This window comes from Syngnathoides biaculeatus, chromosome 5 (assembly GCF_019802595.1).
Source record: "Syngnathoides biaculeatus isolate LvHL_M chromosome 5, ASM1980259v1, whole genome shotgun sequence".
NCBI classification, from domain to species: domain Eukaryota; kingdom Metazoa; phylum Chordata; class Actinopteri; order Syngnathiformes; family Syngnathidae; genus Syngnathoides; species Syngnathoides biaculeatus.
Window position 1 is genome coordinate 19,048,832 of NC_084644.1, and position 21,577 is coordinate 19,070,408.

General features: G+C 41.0%; 1 protein-coding gene across 1 annotated transcript in view; it reads right to left on the minus strand.

Annotated features, from left to right (window-relative positions):
* zfpm2a (zinc finger protein, FOG family member 2a) overlaps positions 1–17,541 on the minus strand; it is a 145,711-nt gene extending 128,170 nt beyond the window's left edge. Inside the window, exon 1 of the mRNA XM_061820568.1 lies at positions 17,152–17,541. Within this exon, the coding sequence (XP_061676552.1) occupies positions 17,152–17,191 (40 nt within the window). The 5' untranslated portion in view covers positions 17,192–17,541. The remainder of the gene's footprint in view (positions 1–17,151) is intronic.
* Positions 17,542–21,577: the final 4,036 nt, after the last annotated feature.

The following is a 21,577-nucleotide window of genomic DNA, read 5'->3' on the forward strand; positions in this document are numbered from 1 at the left end:
GATGGAAATGTGTTGACTGGTGCCAATAGTGTGCTAAATAGATGGAAAGAATACTTCGAGAAGTTGATGAATGAAGACAATGAGAGAGACGGAAGAGTAGAAGAGGCATGTGTAAAGGACCAGGAAGAGCCAATGATTAGCAAGGGGGAAGTTAGAAACCCACTACAAAGGATGAAAAATGGAAAGACAGTTGGTCCTGATGACATACAGGTGGAGGTATCGAAGCAATTTTGAGAGATGCCTGTGGAGTTTTTGACCAACTTATTCAACAGAATACTAGTGGGCGAAAAGATGCCTGAAGAATGTAGGAAAATTGTAGTAATTACCATTTTTAAGAACAAAACAATGTTCAGAGCTGTGGGAATTATAGAGGAATAAAGTTGATGAGCCACACAATGTAGTTATGGCAAAGAGTAGTGGAGGCTAGACTCAGGACAGAAGATCTGCAAACAAAAGTATGGTTTCATGGTGAGAAAGAGTACCACAGATGCGCTATTTGCCTTGAGGATGCTAGTGGAAAAGTACAGAGAAGGTCAGAAGGAGCTACATTGTGTCTTTGTGGATCTCGAGAAAGCCTATGACAGAGTACCAAGAGAGGAACAGTGGTACTCCATGTGTTAGTCCGGTGTAGCGTAAAAATATGTTAGAGTAGTCCAGGACATGTATGATGGCAGCAAAACAATGGTGAGGTGTGCCGTAGGTGTGACAGAAGAATTTAAGGTGGAGGTAGGACCGCATAAGGGATCAGCTCTGAGCCCCTTCCTCTTTGCAGTGGTTATGGATAGGCTGACAGATTAGGTTAGACTAGAATTCCCTTGGACCATGATGTTCCCAGATTATATTGTGATAAGCAGTGAAAGCAGGGAGTAAGTGGAGGAACAATTAGAAAGATGGAGACATGCACTGGAAAGTAGAGGTACGAAGATTAGCCGAAGTAAAACAGAATGTAAGAAGAAGGTGTCTGGTGTGTTATGTGACAGAGGAGTCTCTGCTCGGATGAAGGGCAGAGTTTATAAAACAGTTGTGAGGCTGGTCATAATGTACGGATTAGAGACGGTGGCACTGAAGAAACAACAGGAAGCAGAGCTTGAGGTAGCAGAAATGAAGATGTTGATGTTCTCGGTCAGAGTGAGGAGGTTGGATAGGAATAGAAATGAGCTCATAAGAGGGACACCCAAAGTTGTCTCCACAAGGTGAGAGAGAGCAGACTTAGTTTGTTTGGACATGTTCAGAGGCGAGAGAGTGATTATATTGATAGAAGGGTGCTGCGGATGGAGCTGCCAGGCAAAAGGACGAGAGGAACACCAAAGAGAAGGTTGATGGATGTGGTGAGGGAAGACATGAGGGCAGTTGGGGTTAGAGAGGATGATCCAGGAGATAGGCTAAGATAAAAAAGATGACAGGCTGTGGCAACCCCGAACTGGAAAAGCCGGAAGGAAAAGAAGAAGAAGAACATCCTAACCAAAAATTATACCTTTTAGTTTATTGCAAAAATGCATTAATTGGGGTCATGTGGAAGAGTAGGCTAGTCATAGAAAAAACTGACATTCATTAAAATTCATGAAAAAATAAATGAAAATTAAAATGGTCACATGTCACAAACATATTTTTTAAGGAATACATGGTAAATGAAAACATTGCAACTCAGTCATGATCCAGTGTACTTCAAAAACATCTTGATTTTAATTGAAATAATTGTTGACCCCACTCGTGGACGACTGTAAGTATTGGAAGGTTGTGCATCCAAGTGTTAAACAGACTATTTTCTCACACTGTTGTTCACAAAGTAGTGAACCTCGCCCCATGTTTGCTTGTGAATAACTGAGCAATTTAGGGACATTCCTTTTTGACCAAGTCATGGCACCCACCTATTCCGAATTAGCCTCTTCACCTGTGGGATGTTCCAAACAGGTGTTTGATGAGCGTTCCTCAACTTTCTTTTTTGCCACCTGCACTAGTTTTTTTGTGACGTGTTGCAGTAAGAGAGTAAATGATTACTGTATGTGCTAAAAACAAAGTTTATCCAGCCATCCATTTTATTTGGCCTCAGAACTGTGAGGCCAACGCTTTACCAGCAAATCCACCTTGCCACCCAATAAATTCCATCAGTTTCAACATTAAATATCTTGTCTTTGTACTGCATTCAATAAAATATAGCTTGATCATGATGTGCAAATCATTGTATTCTGTTTTTAATTTGTTTAACACAATGTACCAACTTCATTGGAAATGGGTTTTTCTATGTAACTCCCTAATGTAAACTAAATGAGTGGCACGGTGACCGACTGGTTAGCACGTCTGCCTGAGAGTTCTAATCCGTTCTTGCCTCTGTGGAGTTTGAATGTTCTCCCCGTGGCTGCGAAGACTTTCTGCAGATACTCAGATTTCTTCCCATATCCCCAAAACATTAATTGTAATTTAATTGACTCAAAATTTCTTTAGGTGTGAATGTTCGTGCGAATGATTGTTTATATGTGGCTTGCGATTGGCTGGCGTCCAGTTCAGGGTGAACCTTACTTCTCACTAGAAGGCAACTGCGGCAGGCTATAGCTAAATGATGGATTTGCTTTTTATCTTCCTTTAGTTTGATTTGCACAATTCAGATGAATGCATGAAATTCTAACAGGGTCCTCCCTGACAGTGATATTTTAAATACTCGGGTCAATGTTGACTGGCAACAAAAAGGGCTGCTCTCAATATTCATTGTTACATGACACAAATCAGTATTTAGCATTTCCACATCTAAATTGTGCACTGAATCTGAATCTGAATTGAGCTGGTCAATATATATCAGTCCTCCACCAAATTATTACAGTGCTTATCTAAATTGATATTCGATAAACTATGACCACAGAAGTATGAAATGGAGTGTTCCTGCTCACATCTGACTTGTGCTGTGGATATTGGAGTTGAGATCCAAGTAAAGATTACTTGCAGAAAAAGCAGTAAGATGCCAGTTCTACGGCAACATTCACCTCTTCATTCTAGGCTTCTTGGGGAGCAGACCACAATGTCTTATTTCCTACAAGCCATCGGGGTGTAACAGAATACCTTTATGAAATATATTGGGATTCTACAGTTCTGCGCGGACATCGGGGACAGCGCCTCTGGATTGCCAAACTGAGGTGGTGGTCCCCCTTTTTAAAAAGGGCGACCGGAGGGTGTGTTCCAACTAGAGGGGGATCACACTTTTCAGCCTCCCTGGTAAGGTCTATTCAGGGGTACTCGAGAGGAGGGGCCGTCGGGAAGTCAAATCTCAGATTTAGGAGGAGCAATGTGGTTTTTGTCCTGGCTGCAGAACTGTGGACCAGCTCTACACCGTCGGCAGAATCCACGAGGATGCATGGGAGTTCGCCCAAGCAGTCTACATGTATTTTGTGGAGTCCTGTAGGGGGTTCTTCGCAGGGTCTCCGGGCTCTCCCTTAGAGATACGGTGAGACGCTCGGTCATCCGGGAGGGGCACAGTGTCGAGCCGCTGCTCCTCTGCATTGAGAGGAGCCAGATGAGGTGGCTGGGGCATCTGATTCGGATGCCTACCGGATGCCTCCCTGTTGAGGTGTTCCGGGCATGTCCCACCGGAAAGAGACCCCGGGCACGACCCAGGACACACTGGAGAGACTACATCTCTTGGCTCACTTGGGATTGCCTCGGGATCTCTCCGGAAGAGCTGGAAGAAGTGGCTGGGGAAAGGGAAGTCTGGGTATCCCTGCTGAAGCTACTTCCCCCGCGTCCTGACCTGGAAAAGTGGTAGAAATTGGATGGATGGATGGATGGACAGTCACCTATAGTGAACCTTACGTGTAGACAGTAAGTAGCTCAGTAGATTAAGAAATGAAACTACAATGTTTTGGCCAAATTAGCAGTGGAGTATTTCCGTAGTCCACTAACTAAGCAACCAACAAATAAAACACCACCTTTGAGTATTCATGTTTTACAATCCTTTCACCAAGCACGCATGCATGCACATCGTGCACGCACACACAGACGCAATGCTAACTGTGCTGCACATTGTATAGCCTTTCTTGTCAAGCAGTGAGTGTGGTTAGAGCACTTGGACTGAGTATCTGACGAGAAGTGTGGGGTCTGTCATACACACTGTAAGTACATGCTAATTAACTGATGTATGCAGGACCTCATCCATGTTGGAGGGGGATCAAAAAGCAATCAACGCCCCATCCGTGATGAGCCACAGAGATCCACATTGTCTCTGGAAAGATGTCACTGGACCCCGACTCAGCTTTCAAAGCTACCATAATGCAGTGCAGTCACAAGACATTCTGCATTAATGCTAACCCCAAAGCCACAAAGGATAGAAAAAAAGCAGAGGAAATTTTGAGTTTATCATATGAAAATCATCTGCTGATTTTGACAGAACTCTTCTGAAAGGGCTACTTTGAAGTGGCAGAAGTAGGAGAATTGCTACAAATTTAAAATTAAAAATAACATCGATGCATAAGAGATCACGTGGATGAATCTCCAATGTTAGGAGGTGGAGTAAATACACTGTAAATGTAAATAAGGCTTTTGGTGACATTAAAATGCAAGAAAGGGCTGGTGGCTGAATTGAAAAAAATACATAATGCAAGAGACCCACATGTGTCAAAAAAAACTTAATCGATTGGATTCGTAAAAAATGCCAAATATAACGTGGGACATTGTTAAAGACCTACTGCCTCTGTTGTTCATCAAATATTTTATTTATTTATATAACTTTAGGCATCTATCCATTCATTTTCTGAGCCACACGAGGGTCAGAAGAGTGCTCGAGCTTATCCCAGCTGTCGTCAGGCAGAAGGCAGGGTACACCCTGAACTAGTTGCCAGCCAATCGGAGGGCACATGGAGACAGACAACAGTTGCACTCAAAATCACACCAAGGGGCAATTTGGAGGATACAATTAATTCATGTTTTTGGCATATGGGACAATACCGAAATGCCCGGAGAAAAACTGATGCAGGTACAGGGAGAACATGCAAACTCCACACAGGTGGGCCGGGATTTGAACCTGGGAGGCCAACGCTCTCCAGCTGCACCACCGTGTCGCCTGACTTCAGGCATTGGTTTTAAAAGTCTAGTTGAGTACATACAATACAGTAAATACAATACAGAAACATCCATCCATCCATTTTCTTTGCTGCGTATGCTCACGAGGTTCGTGGGAGTGCTGGATCCTATCCCAGCTGTCAATGGGCAGGAGGCAGACTGAAGTGGTTGCCAGCCAATCACCGGGCACATAGAGACAAACAGCCACATTCAAAATCACACCTAGGGGCAATTTAGAGTGTCCAATTAATGTAGCATGTTTTTGGGATGTGGGAGGAAACCAGAGTGCTCAGAGAAAACCCACGCAGCCACAGGGAGAACATCAAACTCCACACAGGCGGGTGCGGGATTTGAACCCCAGTCCTTAAACTGTGAGGCCAAGGCTTTCCAGCTGATCACCGTGCCGCTCTATATAGATAATGCCCAGCATTATCATCAATCAATGAACAATATTCAGTGTACAATAAAGCTACTCATGTACAAAATAAGTACACATGCTACTAAATTTAGATCCATGTACCTTGATCCGAATGACCAACTTTTTGGCATCTATTTGTAAACAGCAGCTAATTTTACTGATTAAAAGTCTAGGTGCTTCAACCAAACACCAAGTAGCAAAATATGTCGGTCGTACAGAACAGACCCAATACATCCAAATCACTGGATGCAGTCGGGTTTTCATAAGGATCCAAATTATGGTGCTTTTTTTTTTTTTGCCAGATATCAGTTTCTGGCCTCACAATCTAAATTTCCATGTTCTTTTTTACATTTTAATGTCTTTCACAACAGAGTCATGTTAATGTTTATCCATTGATCCATTTTCTAGACTGCTTATCCTCACTATGGTCGTGGGCATGCTGGAGCCTATCGCAGCTGAGTCTGGGTGAGCAGTTGGGTACACACTGAACTGGTTGCCAATTCACGATAGTTATTTGCTTGTGTTTAATGTGGCTGCCACACCCAACAACAACAGGGTTCCAAAAGGGTTTCTTACCACTAGCGGAGATTAATAATTAGCAAGGATGAATTGACAAGTGGTTAATCAGCAAATTAAAAAAAAAAATTAAGATGGCAGCGCACATGGAAACAAAACTAACAGCAGGTATTGAAGAATCAGCATAAAATAATGAAGAAAAAACAGACATCTGAAGCACAATCACTAGCATTTAGCTTCCCTGTCGTAATCTAATTTGACCGAAGGCCATACAGCCAATTCATTTCAGTAAAGACCATAGGTCTTTTAGCTACAGGCTCCAGTGGAGAGAGGCATGTCATACAAAGACCATCAGTTAGCAACGTACCGAAAGGGACTCTGTATCACCATCTTATCTTCAAAGGACTGGGCAGGGGCTCAGGGAAGCTGTGCCACCACCTCGCATCGACACAGACACACACAGAGGGAGGATTTGGACCTGCTCGTAGGAACCAGAGATCTCTCGGCTAGCGCCCAGGCCTGGACCCGCCTCCAACTTACCCGCGGAGAACAGGCAAGGTTCCTGCACACGCGGCACAACATCAGTGAGCTCATCGCCCTCCCTCCCCGTCTTCATCTTTTGCTTTCCCTCCCACCTTCTTCTCTGCAACCGCCCTTTACCGAGTGGCTGCCCATTTGATTCCTGGCTGCAGCTTGGTGGAGGGGATGGGATCTGAATTCAACTTAGACACAGAGTTTCCACATTTCACAGATGGCAGTGAGAGGCTTTCCATGGAGGTGAGGAAACAGCAAGAGGAGAATGAAAAAAGGGAGCGCGAGGAAGCTGCATCACCGGCACCGAAGCGAGGCCGATTTCACACTGTGGCAGAGTGCACTAAAGCAGGCCGCCGTTAATCCACTCACTGAGGGAAAGGCCTGGAGCGATTCCACCGCCCAACCGCCATCTCCATCCACAAAGCCATAAATGGTGCATTATACAACGGGGCTTCAGAGACACTGTTGATATGCTGATAGGTGATGGACAAAGACCAAAGCAGCCACAGGAGCCAAGCCGCATATACCACTGAAGGCTTTAGCGCTGGACAGAAGAGCCCACACATATTCAAGCATGATACCTGTATCCGGTGAGGTGCAAACAGTTTGAGCACTTAAATCTGCATTGCGCATCAAGGTAAGCTCAGGATTGAGTCTGAGAACAGTGAGGGATGTCAAACATACTAACAGTAGTACTTGTGCTCTCCAATAAAGCAGTTTTTTTTCTCACCACCATCCCCACTGTGAATTCATATCTGTAAAGTTACCAAAAGTCTGAGAAGATGAGTCTTTAAACTTATGAAAGGCAATCATTATGAATGAAAGAAGACAAGAAATATATAAACATGAGGGAATTTAAATAAATTGCCACAAAGAAAATCCCAGAGAGTTCAGTGAATTGTGTAACGATAAGACAGCGACCAGGCTGAGCCACAAAATGAGATGTTTTACATGAAGCGAGCAGCGGTCTAGATTAGAGGGCCATCCTGTTTGGATATGAAGCCAATTGGGTTACTATCACATGTAGAGAAAATTTGAAAGATAAGTGAGAACTATGAGAATTGTTCTAATCCAACTGTAACAAAAAAACTGAAGTATATTGGCTTTTCCCCAAAGAGGCACTGTATGATAAGCATCTTTGATGAAAGAAGTTCATTAGTTGTGCACAGTGTAATGTAACATGCTGTATTATGAGCCTAAGCCAACCTACAGCGAAGCAGTCTCTAAATGAAGCCTTGGGCATTAAACGGACATTATTAGTTGAAAACATATAAGAGATAATTATGGTCATTACAAACCCATTTGATTCACCCTGAGTCTTTGACAAGAATATTGTCATATCAACCACTGGGGAAAAAAAAAAAAAAAAGAGTTGTCTCCTCACATAAACCAGTTCTATTGGGATTGGAACATTATGATTTGTTTGGTTTGGCTGGTGGCTTTGAATGGATTCTACATTTTGTAAACTTGATTAAAACAAGATACATACTTGTTGAATTTTACTTCCATTTGAGAGGCACTTCATCGGAAGTGAGACCTGGATGTTGAAAGCAGCTCCATACAAAGTTAATTAATGTGTCAATTATATCCATGGTCTCACACTGAGGCCAACATTTTCTTTAAATATCAGTCACCACATTGGCCACATGAAGCTCCACTTTGATGTTTTAAACGGTGACAAAAGACCAAATGTTGAATGGTCCAGAGACGCTGAGGGTAAGAGGGCACCAATGAATACTTGGGTGTTTCTTTACGATATGCATCCAATCATCTTTTGTCACAATTCCATATTGGTTTTGCTCCAAAATCACAGAACAATGCTCACTGCAGATTGTTTTTCCTACTTTGGCCTCTTTGCTTAACTAACACATAATATGGGGGTGCCGTCTTATCAGATTCTGCTTACAATAACAGATCGTTTCCAGTCAAAGCTGTTGTTTAAGTTACTCCGTCCCCTGGGTACATTCAGTTCAAACAAGTCAAGAGACATCTGTCACTCGACTGCAGCTGATGATGTCAACGGGTCTCTGTTGGTACCACGTTCCTCCACCACTTTCAATCATTCCCTGTGCGATTACTGCAATAGGATATTACTGTACAAACTATGACCATGTGTCCTGCAGCCACAAAGCTTGGCAACATATTACACTTTGTCAAGCCGGTTATTGCCAGGGACAGACGGATACAGAAAGGAGAGACGCCGTTGACCTTTGTGTCCTTCATATTTGCCTAGCTTCTCCTCGACCCCAATCTTGAGAGAAAAATCATCTGATCCCAAACTAACTGTCAACGAGCTTGTGATGGTGGCAAAGACGGCGGACATCAATCAATCAGATTTTCTCCTCGTCAATCAGAGAAGGATTTTTTTCCCCCTGTTTTTCTCAAGCTTATCAAGTGACCCTGTTTCTGAAGCTTAAAAAGACCATTATGGTCAAATGTACGACTCAGAGATTCACAGCCACTTCCTGGACTAAGCGTCATAAGTGATGATTGTAGCTTTTCAAAATCGGCCACTTGCTTCTGCTGTCATTCTGGAAATCGTGAGTTTGAGCCCGTTATCCTTGGGTTTCAGGAATGCATGAACCTCAGATAAAAATCCAATCTGTTAAACAAAATTCCATTTTAGCTGGCTTACACTTGCTCGGTGTCAACAGTTTGCAGTAATTACTAGATAAGCGTTCTCTCAAATCACAAAGAAAATTGGCTAATTCTGAAATAATACTTACTGCTTTCTGGATGTGTTCTTACTTAACCACTTTGCAAGGCCTGCCTAGCGATAATAAGTGGCAGGAGATGTGCAGCTTGCATTGTTTCACTTCTTTTGTGACACGAACTGTTTGATCTGATACGCATAGTTCAAAGAAAGAACAATCAAGTCCTAAACCATTTCTGACTGCATTACGACTATTTACGTACGAACACTTTCTACTAATCACGTGCAGAAAGATGTGGCCTCTGATCACATGAGGTGTAAGCTGCGCAGTCAACAGCTTTAATAGCTTTGAAATGGTGGAAATCAAAACACAGCTTTTTGAAAGTATTTGTCACGACCCATCGGAACGGAGGTAGGACCCAAATGCAGGAGGACACGGACGATGCAAGGTAGTTCGGGTAGAAACGTTTATTATTCCGTGGTCGGGGATCGAGCAGGCAGTCAGGTGCAGCAGCGGTAGTTGGGACGTCGGGCGAAGAGAGCAGGTGAGCGGGCAGGCAGGAGTCGGTACACAGAAGAACGATCAAAGCAGGCAGGAGTGTCAAAGGAGTCAGGCTTACGGGGTCGGTCGGAGAACAGGGGAAGGTCGATACACACAGGTTGACGATCAGGGATACGAGAGTCCTGGAACGGGACATGAACCTCAATGATCTGGCGGACCACCAGTCGTCATCGGGGTCCTATATATACAGGGAATAATCAGCCCGCATGAGGCGCAGGTGTGTGCCTCCCAATTAGCGCGGCCGCGTGGGCACCCGCACAGGCCGGGCTGGAGCAGCAGGATCATGACAGTATTAAAATGTTTTGAAGTTTGTTTTATAGTTTAAGCACATTTGACATAAATTGTTTATCTGTTTACAAAGTCTTGTCATTAGTGATTTTCCACTGAACCCTTAAGATGCTTTGCGTTTTATGCCATTCGTCTGGCAGAAAATGCTGATGTACAAATGGAACTGAAAGGCTTGTTGCCTTAATCCTCTGTTGCCACCTATGTCTTGACTATCCTTAGAGCCTGTCACATTTTATCCAATGTAAAGTTCTGCAATGCGCTGTACCCCCCCGTCCCCCTTCCCACAAAAAAGAAAAATGTAAAACATCTCCAATAATTCTTACCAAGCTATAGATCTGGCCTGGACATCTATTCGGGTGTTAAGCTGTCATATGCAAACTATTATCCTGCTTTGGAAATGGCGTTCACTAAATTATCCCCTTTATCACTGTGTTATTGTTTACTACAGTATATAATATATTTTCCAAAATTCAGTCAAAACAAAAATATCTGCGTAGTATTGCTTTGATTACATTAAATTAATGAAACACAACTAATCAAAATGACCTTAGCGTTGCCACACGATGTCAGAAACATGCATGCTTTGCTGGCACGTCTACAGTCTACTGGAACTACTGTGGTGTGGCCCGTGGAGAAACGTGATGAATCAACCATATCCATAATATAGAACATCAAAACCATTTGGCCGCATAAAAACAACGGCGATACCCCTGAACCCCTTAATTGTGCATTGGCTTCATTCCTAATCCATATGCATCACCAAGGTGAAAGGAACAGTGCTAGTTAAATGAAAGAAGAATTCATGATGTGTGGCAGCCTCTCCTACTCAGTCTCACTATTTCCTCTCTTGGCTGGGATAGAGAATGTTAAATGAGGCAATTGTGTGCCCGAGGCAAGAAGACGATGAAAAAAAGCAGGCATTTCCCTTGCTCCAACCCTGAGGAACATTCTGCAGCAGGATGAGGTACATCCAAGCACCCTCGCCTGTCGTTCTACCTAAATAGCTCAGAATGGAGTGCACATCTGATGAAAGTGCTTGCACTTACGCATGAAACACGTGAAGACCTGACACCAAGATCTCTATTAAAGCTAACATACAAGCTTCTTAGTTATTCTAACAGTGGGAAACCATTGTGTCTTTTTTTTTTGTTTAAATGATGTTGATAAGCAGCTCAGATAATGGGTGGATGGATAATCATTTTTTTGGTTATGGTTGGGTATTATTAGTAAAAGTGAAAGAAAAACAACGTCATATGACAGTGCAAACTGAAATCCTACAACAAACATGATGATTTCAGGATAATTGAAAAAAAAAAAAAAATCCAGGCAATGCATTGCATGCACTTTGAGTATAGGTAGAGGAAAGTAGACACGTTGGTAGCTGACCTATCCAAAGAGACATATTTGTATTTTTGTTTAATGATAAATGTTTAAATATACTAGATTTCCATATTACATCCAGGTAGTAATGACATAAAGGACAGTATGGATTGGTAATATCGATATTTACTATGACAAAGATTACTTATTTCATTGCCTACTGCACTTATAATGGTTTTCTATTTACAAATGTTTTATAGTTTTACATTACCTGTCTATCTTATGTTATAACATAGCTGCAATTACTTTTTTTTTTTTAACTTTATCAATGTACTGCATGATCCGTAACAGCAATCGGTAAACGTAGTAAGACACTGAGGAGGACGTTTTAATATGCTGTGGATGTATTTGCAAGAAACTGATCCCCCCTGCAGTCCCACACTGTCAGCTATACAGACACACTCCACAGTGACACCTCTGATAATCAAAGCTTTGTCTGGGTCTTAAAAGGACGTACTTGAACAACAGCAAGACCAGAGGCCCTTTTTGCTTGTATTGGCCTTTGGACATCAATATTTAAATCTTACATCTCTGTTGTGATTGCAATGTTGCCTTTCACTCACCCCCCACGTCCTGTCCTGAGACAACAAGGTGGGGGTAAAAGAAAGCCTAAATCAATAATCTTTGAGTCCAAACTAGATTCCTAAGCAGTTTGCCACTCTCAGCAGCAAGATAAGATAAACACTCTTTGACCTTAGAGATGAAGTTGCCATGACAATCAGGGAGTCCACTTCTTTATTGATATTTTCCTGATGTAACAACAAATGGAACTAGATCCCGTGCTTGATAATGATGATTAATTATTACCCATATTGATCCCTACAAGCAAGAGACAAGGCTATTAACTTAAAGTAGGCTGAAAGTCATTGTTACCTGGGGGCTCAATGGGCATCCCTGATATCAAATCTGAATAAACAGAAAGCTACACAGTCAGGTCAATTGGAAACACACACACACACTTATTATTTTCCTTTCGGCTTGTCCCGTTAGGGGTCGCCACAACGTGTCATCTTTTTCCATCCAAGCCTATCACGTGCATCATCCTCTCTAACACACACACACACACACACACACACACACACAAGGAAAATGAAAACATTACAAGACATTAACTACAGAAGTAATATTGAAAATACCTCTACATGTTATTTAGGATACATTTACAAAATTAATGTTTTTTCAACAATACAATGACACAAATAACACCCAGATAATGATAGCCTGCCAAGCAGTCATTGGAATAATAGAAGAATCCAGGAAAGAGGAAGATAAAGAGGAAACTGTGCGAGGAAGTGACCCTGCACCTTGGTTGCAACCCTTCCCACATATCACATCACTGTCTTGGCTTTGCAGGCTGCAGGACCACCAAGGAAAACTTTAGGCACTGTCATTCTGTCGGCCCCCGAGCACAAGCCCATCCAACGTGCCATACAGCTCTTTATAACAAAGAAAAAGACAGCTGCTGTCCATCGTTTCCCATAGCTGCAGATGACAGCCGTTAAGATCAGTGTTTCAAGTGCAAAATTATTCTGCATCCATTTTTTTTAACAAATAAAAATATGACTTGTTATTTTGCTACAAAGGTAATGAGGCACTTAAGGTATCCTTATATATAAGACAAGAAAACAACACATGCTGTTATTGACAGGGAACAGATGTTAGCATGAAAGTTGGCATTCAGCAACCATTCTGCTTCTGAATCAAATCACCCCTCCCCCACAAAAAAAAAAAAAAACAGGCGACAAAATGACTGTCACCTAATGAAAGACAGACCCTTAAACCCACAGTGAGGCAGACACACGGGCATTTTTTTTATTTCCCCATGTGACAGCTGTAGTTGCCAGTATTCGTGGGCAAGGGTGAGAGGCAACAAGATTCACCTCTTTCTGTCTACAGCAATCTCTGCAAGAACACTGCGTTGCGAAAAATTTGGACTATTTTCAAGTTCCACAAAAATACATACTTCAATACAGTCACAGCTCAGATCCTTCCGCTAAAACCCACGGGCACATGCTTGCCGCACTGTACTGTACAGTATATGTGCTAATGTATACATAAGCACACACACACACACACACACACACAAAACGCACACACACCCACACACACAAAGATTGTTGGCAGACAATTCAGTAAACACTCCTTATCATTTATTACTGTCATCTACTTCTGATAAATGCCCCTCAAAGATAGAAATGTCACCTCATATGATAACACTTTGCTGGCGCTCCATAAGTGGCCATATGCAAAGGCTGGGTAGATTAACAGTAGAGCAAAGGAAATTTTTGAAAGAAAAAAAATATCCTTGTTGTACTATATAGTGTCTCTTGAAATTAAGCTCATCAAGAAATATGTATAGTGTATGTAGTTAATAGGAATTTACTGTAGTATGCAAAACAACAAGGGCCTAAAATAAAGGATCACTTGTAATATTATTCATCATTGTCAAAATCAAGATTAGGCTTTTTTTTTCAACTTTTGTGTAGTGTGTATAAAAAAATAACCATCAGTAATATGACTGTACACTCGAGAGGATCATCTTTTTGAATGTGAGATCACTATCACGGAAGTAGATTAGGCATAATGACAGTATGACATAGTATTAAACCCTGAAAAATGTAGGCACTGTAATCGCTACAGCTTGCTACTTCATTCTGATTGGATAATGTGAATTAAAAGGACAAAAAAGAAGCTGCAAGAATTCTCAGGTGGTCCATAAAAAGATGACAACAGTTAAGGCTGCAGCACTAAGTCAGTTTAATAAGCACATTTGACATGAGATGCCGGAGCTTGGCCTCAGAGGGCTGCTTCAATATGTTCCCATAAACACTAGTGGAGGCGTACCCCCTACATCATCCAGATTCCCCTTTATGCTGTGAAACTTTTGGGGGCAATTTTACAGAAAAATTACTCCGAGGGGCCTGGTTTCAATTCTGCCTGTTCATATCTTTCCTTCCTAATAAGCATCAAAATGTTCTGCTCTCAGTACCAATAGAGGTATGGACACCACAGCTGTGTGGAAGAAGGGAGGGAGAGATGGAGGAAACGGTGAGGATGAGAAGAGCGGCTACACAGAACTTGGTGGGATTCGCACATCATATTACAGCGCGAGCTAATCGCAATCCGCAGAGCATTACCGATATTTTCATCACTCCCGTCCAATTCTACTGACCTACCTAACAATCTGGGCAATTTATTGGCATATTGTCAAGGGGTGATAAGGCTAAAAACAACAGCAGTGAGCAGCTGGGCCAGGGAGATGATCTGATAACATTGATATGTGTTACCACACAAAACACCTCCACCACTATCTCCTCCTTCTATCAAACTTCTATTACAATAAAAGTGTATGGCTTTTCGCTTTCTTGAAAAAGGGGTGGGTGTTGCAGAAAATGGGGCAAAAAAATATATGTAACATTACACAAGGAAAAATAAAACCAAGGGGGAAAATACATAATTTATCACTGTATTATCGGGATATCCAGGCAGCCTAATCAAGAGTACTGAGTGACTATTTCTTACCTTATCATCCAAAGTGGTGGAAACGGAGAAGGAATTATCAGGCAACTGCAGATTGCTCGGCTGGAATTTTAATGGTAATAATCGGGTTTCTGATGGTATATCTTCCCCGCTTATCTTTCCCATTATCTGGCCTTATCTCGCCAGTCATCGGACCAAATTAATGGTGCTCTTTCAGCATTGCCTTTTTATCACCGCTCAGAGAGCACCCAAGGGGAAAGAATAAGCAAAATATTAAAATACTGCATAAATCACAATTTTAGATAACAGTCCAATGTATGCAGGAGGGGATGGGGTGGCAGTGGCGCTGGTGGGGGCATTGCCGCCCAACAACCTTTTTGTCCTTTAGAATGACTTTCTACGCTGACTTTCTATGCAATGCCTTTTCCCCGGAGTTCCCAGGGTGGGAGTGAGGATCGAGGCTCCTCCTGACCTTTCCGGTGGCAACTAGAGCTTGATTATACAGCCACACACGGACTGCGCATTAACATGATCTTACACATGACATATTCATTCACACACGGCCGGGTCACAATGATGAAACAGCAACACAAATGTTAGACTTTCCTTCTTTTGACAACAATATTTGGATGCTGCAATGGGATTGGCTCAAAAATGAGAAGGGCCACCACGTCATATGCTGGCTGGCTTTGCTATGTTCAGCTAACTGTTAAAAATAATAATAATAATAATAATAATAATAATAAATAAATAAATAAATAAATGCATGTTTCCCTGACTGTTACCTGACTTTTTCTTTTTTCATCTTATGGAACTTTGAGTGAAATTCAAAATTATTGGAGGCCTCTCTACACAATCTGTTATTATTATTTATGATGAATTATTTCAGTAAAGGACTAAAGTTATGAATAAAAATGTTGAATGGAAAAATAAAATGTCACAAACTTTTTCAATATTGAATCTGTATTCCCACTGTTGACAAATTATCAAGTATGTAAGTGGATGATCTATAACATGGACTGATAAAAAATAATAAATTCATAAAATGTAAAGAAGATAGGGAATCACAAATAGCTTGGAATTAAAAATGTAATAAAGCCCTCTGAGGCTCAACTATCTGCTACAGAAGTAATACACACGTTCAATAAATGCAATAAAGACGTGCTACTTAAGTGCCCCCCCCCCCTCGTCCTTCACTCAAAATTGTTTTAATTCATGAAAAAATGTGGAATACAAATTATTTCCTGTGGAATTTTTATATTGTCACCAGTCTGCCAAACTCCTACAGCAGTCAATCGCTGAAAGAAACACCAACAATAAACGCATTTATTAAACACACACTGTCGACTTGATTTGAGACTGAACAATGTCAATATGCTGATGTGCCAGTATGTGGCTGTGAAATTCCCTAATTTGGCTAAATCTTCAATACAAAGGATTTATAAAAGTGACAAAATAATAAAATGAAAAAAAACAACTTTGATAGATTGATCCGTCATATTATAACTCCAGAGCTTGTAAGCCGTGCATTTATGTCCTTGGACACACCATAAAATAAAATAATATGAAATAAAAGAATAGTAATGAGGTCATCTAACTTCGTAGGTTGCATTAAAATTTCAGTTATAACACTAAAAAAATATTATAAATAAAGAATAAATATGCTATAAGTTACTGGTGATGTGCATCTGATGTTTTCAAATAACGTTCATTAAAAAAAAAAAAAAAAAACGACTGCCACCAAACGTGTCAGGTGCACACCTGTATGTGAAGGTCACTAACTATGGATGTGTGTGAGTGTGTGTTTTTGCATGTCTGCTCGTGTTTGTGTGTGCGTGCGTGTGTCCGCGTGGCAATTAAATCATCTAATAGTACAATTCAACACAAACTGTAGTGCACTACGGTCGACTGAAAGCCCTCATTTCGAATACTTTTCAGTGTATATATGAGAGCAATTTCACAGCAATTCCAAAATGAGGATGCACTGAAGTAATGCATTCACACAGTCCGCACGTTTGCGGATGGAAACTAAATGAAAGTTGGGCCAGAGCACCCACAGTAAAGCTGTTTCCACGCTCACTTTGCACCTTTGGTCAAACTTTGGAGGACCGCGAGCTTTGGAGCGCAAACGAGCCCCCAACACGAAGCGCGTTGACCGTTACGTGGACTGCGACATTTTTGGCTGATTTGGCGTTTTGCGGACATGGCGTTGACGATTTTTGGGCAATCTCTACGAATTGGGCAACCAGCATGGAAGGAAAGAACGCAAGTACTCACGTTTGATCTGCCTAGGGTTGCTCTGCTTCCTTCGGGACATGCCTGCCGCGTGGCCGCTCAGTCAATCCAGGTGGAGTGCTGACAGATCGATAGGTTTTGCTTCATCCAAGCAGCTTTGAATTCTTTCTTTCTTTCTTTCTTTCTTTCTTTCTTTCTTTCTTTCTTTCTTTCTTCTTTCTTTCTTTCTTTTTCTTTTTTTTTTTGCTGGTAACTGAGAAGGAAACGAAGAAGAAAAGGCGGCTATTTAAGTACTTTTTTTTTAAACGTCTATGGTTCCGTCTGCTTTGGCTTTATCTTTCTGTCCTCCCTGGCTTTGCTTTGGCTTTGCCGCTCTCTCTTTTCGCTCTCTCTCTTCTTCTCACATGCTCGCACGCTCTCTCGCTCGCTCTCCTTTCTCTTTCTCTCTCGCTCTCTTTCTCCTCGGCTGTGGAGGTGAAGGCGTTTCGCGCTTTTGTTTGAAGATAAGCTTTGGCTCTCATCGGCCACTGTAGCAGCGACTCTGTGAACTTCACATTCAATTGACAGTTTGCCCTAAAACGCTATTGCAAATCCATCTTGTCTATATAAACGCCACTATGGCATATTGCACACGAAAACATTTACAATAATGATATTAATAATAATAAAATAATAATAATACAATAATATTAATAAAATAATAATAATACAATAATATTAATAAAATAATAATAAGAATGGTATTAAATTCCATCCAACCCATCCAAATAGAAAATATAGTATGTCACAAACCAGCTAAAATGAAATCGTCCTGAAACCCCACCTATTTGTTATTCTTTTAATCCACACACAGGGAATTATATATATATATACATATATTTATACACACACACAAGTTACAAAACAAGAAAATTACCAAGAAATATTTCTTGGTACGTTTTGGCACTTGTTTCCACAATGCCCTCTTGTGAGTTTGACCAAACTTGACATTCAGATTTAATTGCAAATTGGGAATGCTCTACTCGGAGCTATGACATTTTACTCCCCCAAATGTTTACCAATATTTCATAATTTTTACCAATATTTAATAAGGGTCACTGCAAGCGATAGACGTTTTTCTCTGAATATATACAGTCTACCTATAAAATGTATTTTAAAAATAAAAGGGATTATTAAAAACATACCCCTCAATATTCAGGGATTGACTTCACATGTTCTGACAGGTGGAAATCACTGTCTTCAATTAGCGTGATGGACTGCAAGGGAAGATGAGCAAGTGGCCTGTGAAATTACCTCATAACCCAATTCCAGAACTTTGGAATGGGGTCTAAAACTACGGAATAATTCATATGGCAGACGGTCAGTGGTGGTTCACCTCCATAAGAGCATCTGCTTTGCAAGCCTTCTCATCCTGTGCTCGCCTTCTATCCTCTGGTGGCTCCAGTTTAAAGTAAAAGCTTTTCGTCATTCTTTCCTTGCATGTACCGCTTTAATGTGCCAAATGGCAGTGGTGGCAGTCATGAACACTAAATTCTTGCTGTCAAAACCCTGAAAGTTATTTTACATTGAAATAGCCTGTGGAATGGATGAACTCAAATCATTAAAAAAAAATCAATTCATTTGCAAATACTGTATTGAAGAGCCCCAAACTGTTGAACTTGAATTTATGATCACTCTCTTGGGAGTTTTTGACTGTGAAAAACTTACCAAATGTACTAACGCTATTACAAACACAATCTTTGAACCATTTAATAAGGTTACAAACTGGACAGTCAACCAATAAATAGCATACTGTCTACTGACCATGTTCATACTCCCCCGCGCCTAAATCAATAATATTTGGTTAGAACAAAACATTTTTGCATGAGAGGGAGCAGAATTGCCCGCTGAGGATTAATTTAACGCCACTCCTAAATCCTTTGACTGCAGCATGGTTGTTCTCTGCTGTTCCCGAGGCTCAGTGACTTGTTTGAAGCGGTATGTGATTGTCAGGTAAAAATCTGCAGCAGTAAGAGACTTTTTTTTTTTTTTGTCCTCACTGCCCAGACCAGATGGTTGTGATAATTAACGTGATACTGTTTCTATCACAGGGGAAATCACTGACACAAGGTTGGTCATAGTAATAGGTTAAGGTATACTGTATGCTGTTGGGATGTTGCACAGTGTAACCACATAATCAGATTATTAGGGGAAAGGTTGATTTCATGTGCTAAATCATTTGATTACAGGTGCCAAATCACATCTGGGGACTGTCATTCAGTGTGGTTGCAGGGTAGGTGTGTTGTCTGTGGCTTCATCATGCTCAGTATTTGACAAATGTTTCAGTGGCTCACAGAGAGCAGTTTGATTCTGCCATGTTTGCATTTATTGACATAGTTTAATACCGTAATGTGATTATTCACACCACAAATGACGAGCTTTAAAAAACCTACTACTGTATTTATTTACTTCAGTGTGCTTTACAATGGATGAGACTGACTAACTTATACAATTACACAGTCACATCTCAGCCAATGTTTTTCTTTTTTTTTTATTACTGTTGTAACACTTTTACTGGCTTAATTTACTGAATGGTTTCATTGAGGAAACACGTTATGAAACTCTAATACCTGGAGAAAAACAAAACTATGGTCTAACTGTCGTGAATCTAAATATTTTAGTACTATTTATGCATTTTGAAATTTACTCCAATTGTGTTAATGCATGTATTTTGTTTCAGAATGAAACAAACACAAAAACAAACACTAATACTTTCTGAAAGGGTGACAGCAGTGAAGAGGCCATTCATTCTAACGCCATAATCCTTACTGAGACACAATATTCAAACCTCTTTTCACTCATAATATTACACGTCCATTATATCATAATATTGTATGATAAATAATAACACACATATTCTCACATTTTAGTTACTATCCATAGAGACAAAATTGTTTCTTGGGAATGTGACTTGTGATGGGAATATGGGGAACAGCTTGTTCTTCAAAAAAAAAAAAAAAAAAAAAATTAAATTGGACAGATATTTTCTCCAGGTAATTTAAAATAACCTCTTCAATGTACAATTGTGTTATGACAAAGATAAAATTACAAAGATTAGGTTTTATTTAGGTTAACCTTTATATTAAACAGCTCTACCGAATGGTGAAAAAAAAAATCATACAAATTAAAACTGTATCGTTCAGAGTGAATTTGTCCTGAAGGAAATGTTATATTTCATGCTTCCAGCTGTATGCATCTCCCTCTAACGCTGCAAGTGAGCAGTTGTGCTGCATATACTGCACGTATGTCACAGTGTCAGCCATGACAAATTACTAGCTTGATTTCTTTGAGATCACACGTGTCTGGTGGCGCTGGGAATGACAGCTCCCCCTTGGACAGGAATGGCATCCTTAAAAGAGCCGCCTCAGCAACGCAAGTTGGACACCAGTTTTATGATTTTGCTTGCTTCGGTGACACCCTCTGGCTGTTGAGGATTGGTTTGTCTCCAAAGGAAAGCGTGTTCATGCGTGTCTCCCTGTGTGTGTGTGTGTGTGTGTGTTTGTGTGTGTATCTACATGCATCCATCTGGGCCTGTGCCACTGATCTCGAGGTTTACGATATGATCTACGCTATTGAATAGTTCTTTTAAATTCGATGTTGTCCTGTTGCAAGTTGTGGCTGAACCTATCCATCCATCCATCCATCCATCCATCCAGGCAGCCAGCAGCTGCAGTAGCAACAAGCAAACAGATGTCTGAGAGAGTGCCCACTCTGCTGGCTAAACTGCTAAAACCACCCACGGGCCTGGAGACCTCAGTGGGACTTCTTTCCATTAGGGTTTATTCTCGGCATCACCGTCTAGCACCCATCGTATCTATCTCTTTCCCCAAATCATCTCAGCTAAAATATAGATTGGTGAAAAGCACCAGATATATGTTTTTTTTTAAGTCACTAATCGAGTTAGCCAAGCTCACACCAGAAGAAAGTAGTTGAATCTCACTCTCTTGTGGTAGGACTAAAATACAAAGAATGAAGTGGGAGGAACAGAGTGTGTTCCTCCCATTAGGAATCCAAGTAAAGCTGTAAATAAATGAGGGAGGAGGGAGAAAGAAACAGGATAGCATATTCTAATACTGCTAATCTCAGTGTGCTATTATTTGGTCAAATCTGAGATTGCAACACCTCCAGGGGATAACAACTGCCTTTTAACGGATTAAATTCCTAAATACCTCAGTTCAGTTTCAAGGGCATAATTAGTTTGAATAAGTGCTGCTCTATTAGGAGAGAAGAACATTGATCAGACAGTTGAAAGTGAGGGAATGCAGCCTGTCGTGTAATCAACACTTAACTGAATGCTGGAACGGCCACGCTTCTTAAGACATCTGATAAGAGAGCTGTATATGCCACTCATACGTTTCTTTTTCATCTTTCAGAGCTTTGAGATCCCAGTTCAAATTTAACTGGAAAATTTGGTGTTATATGACAAAAT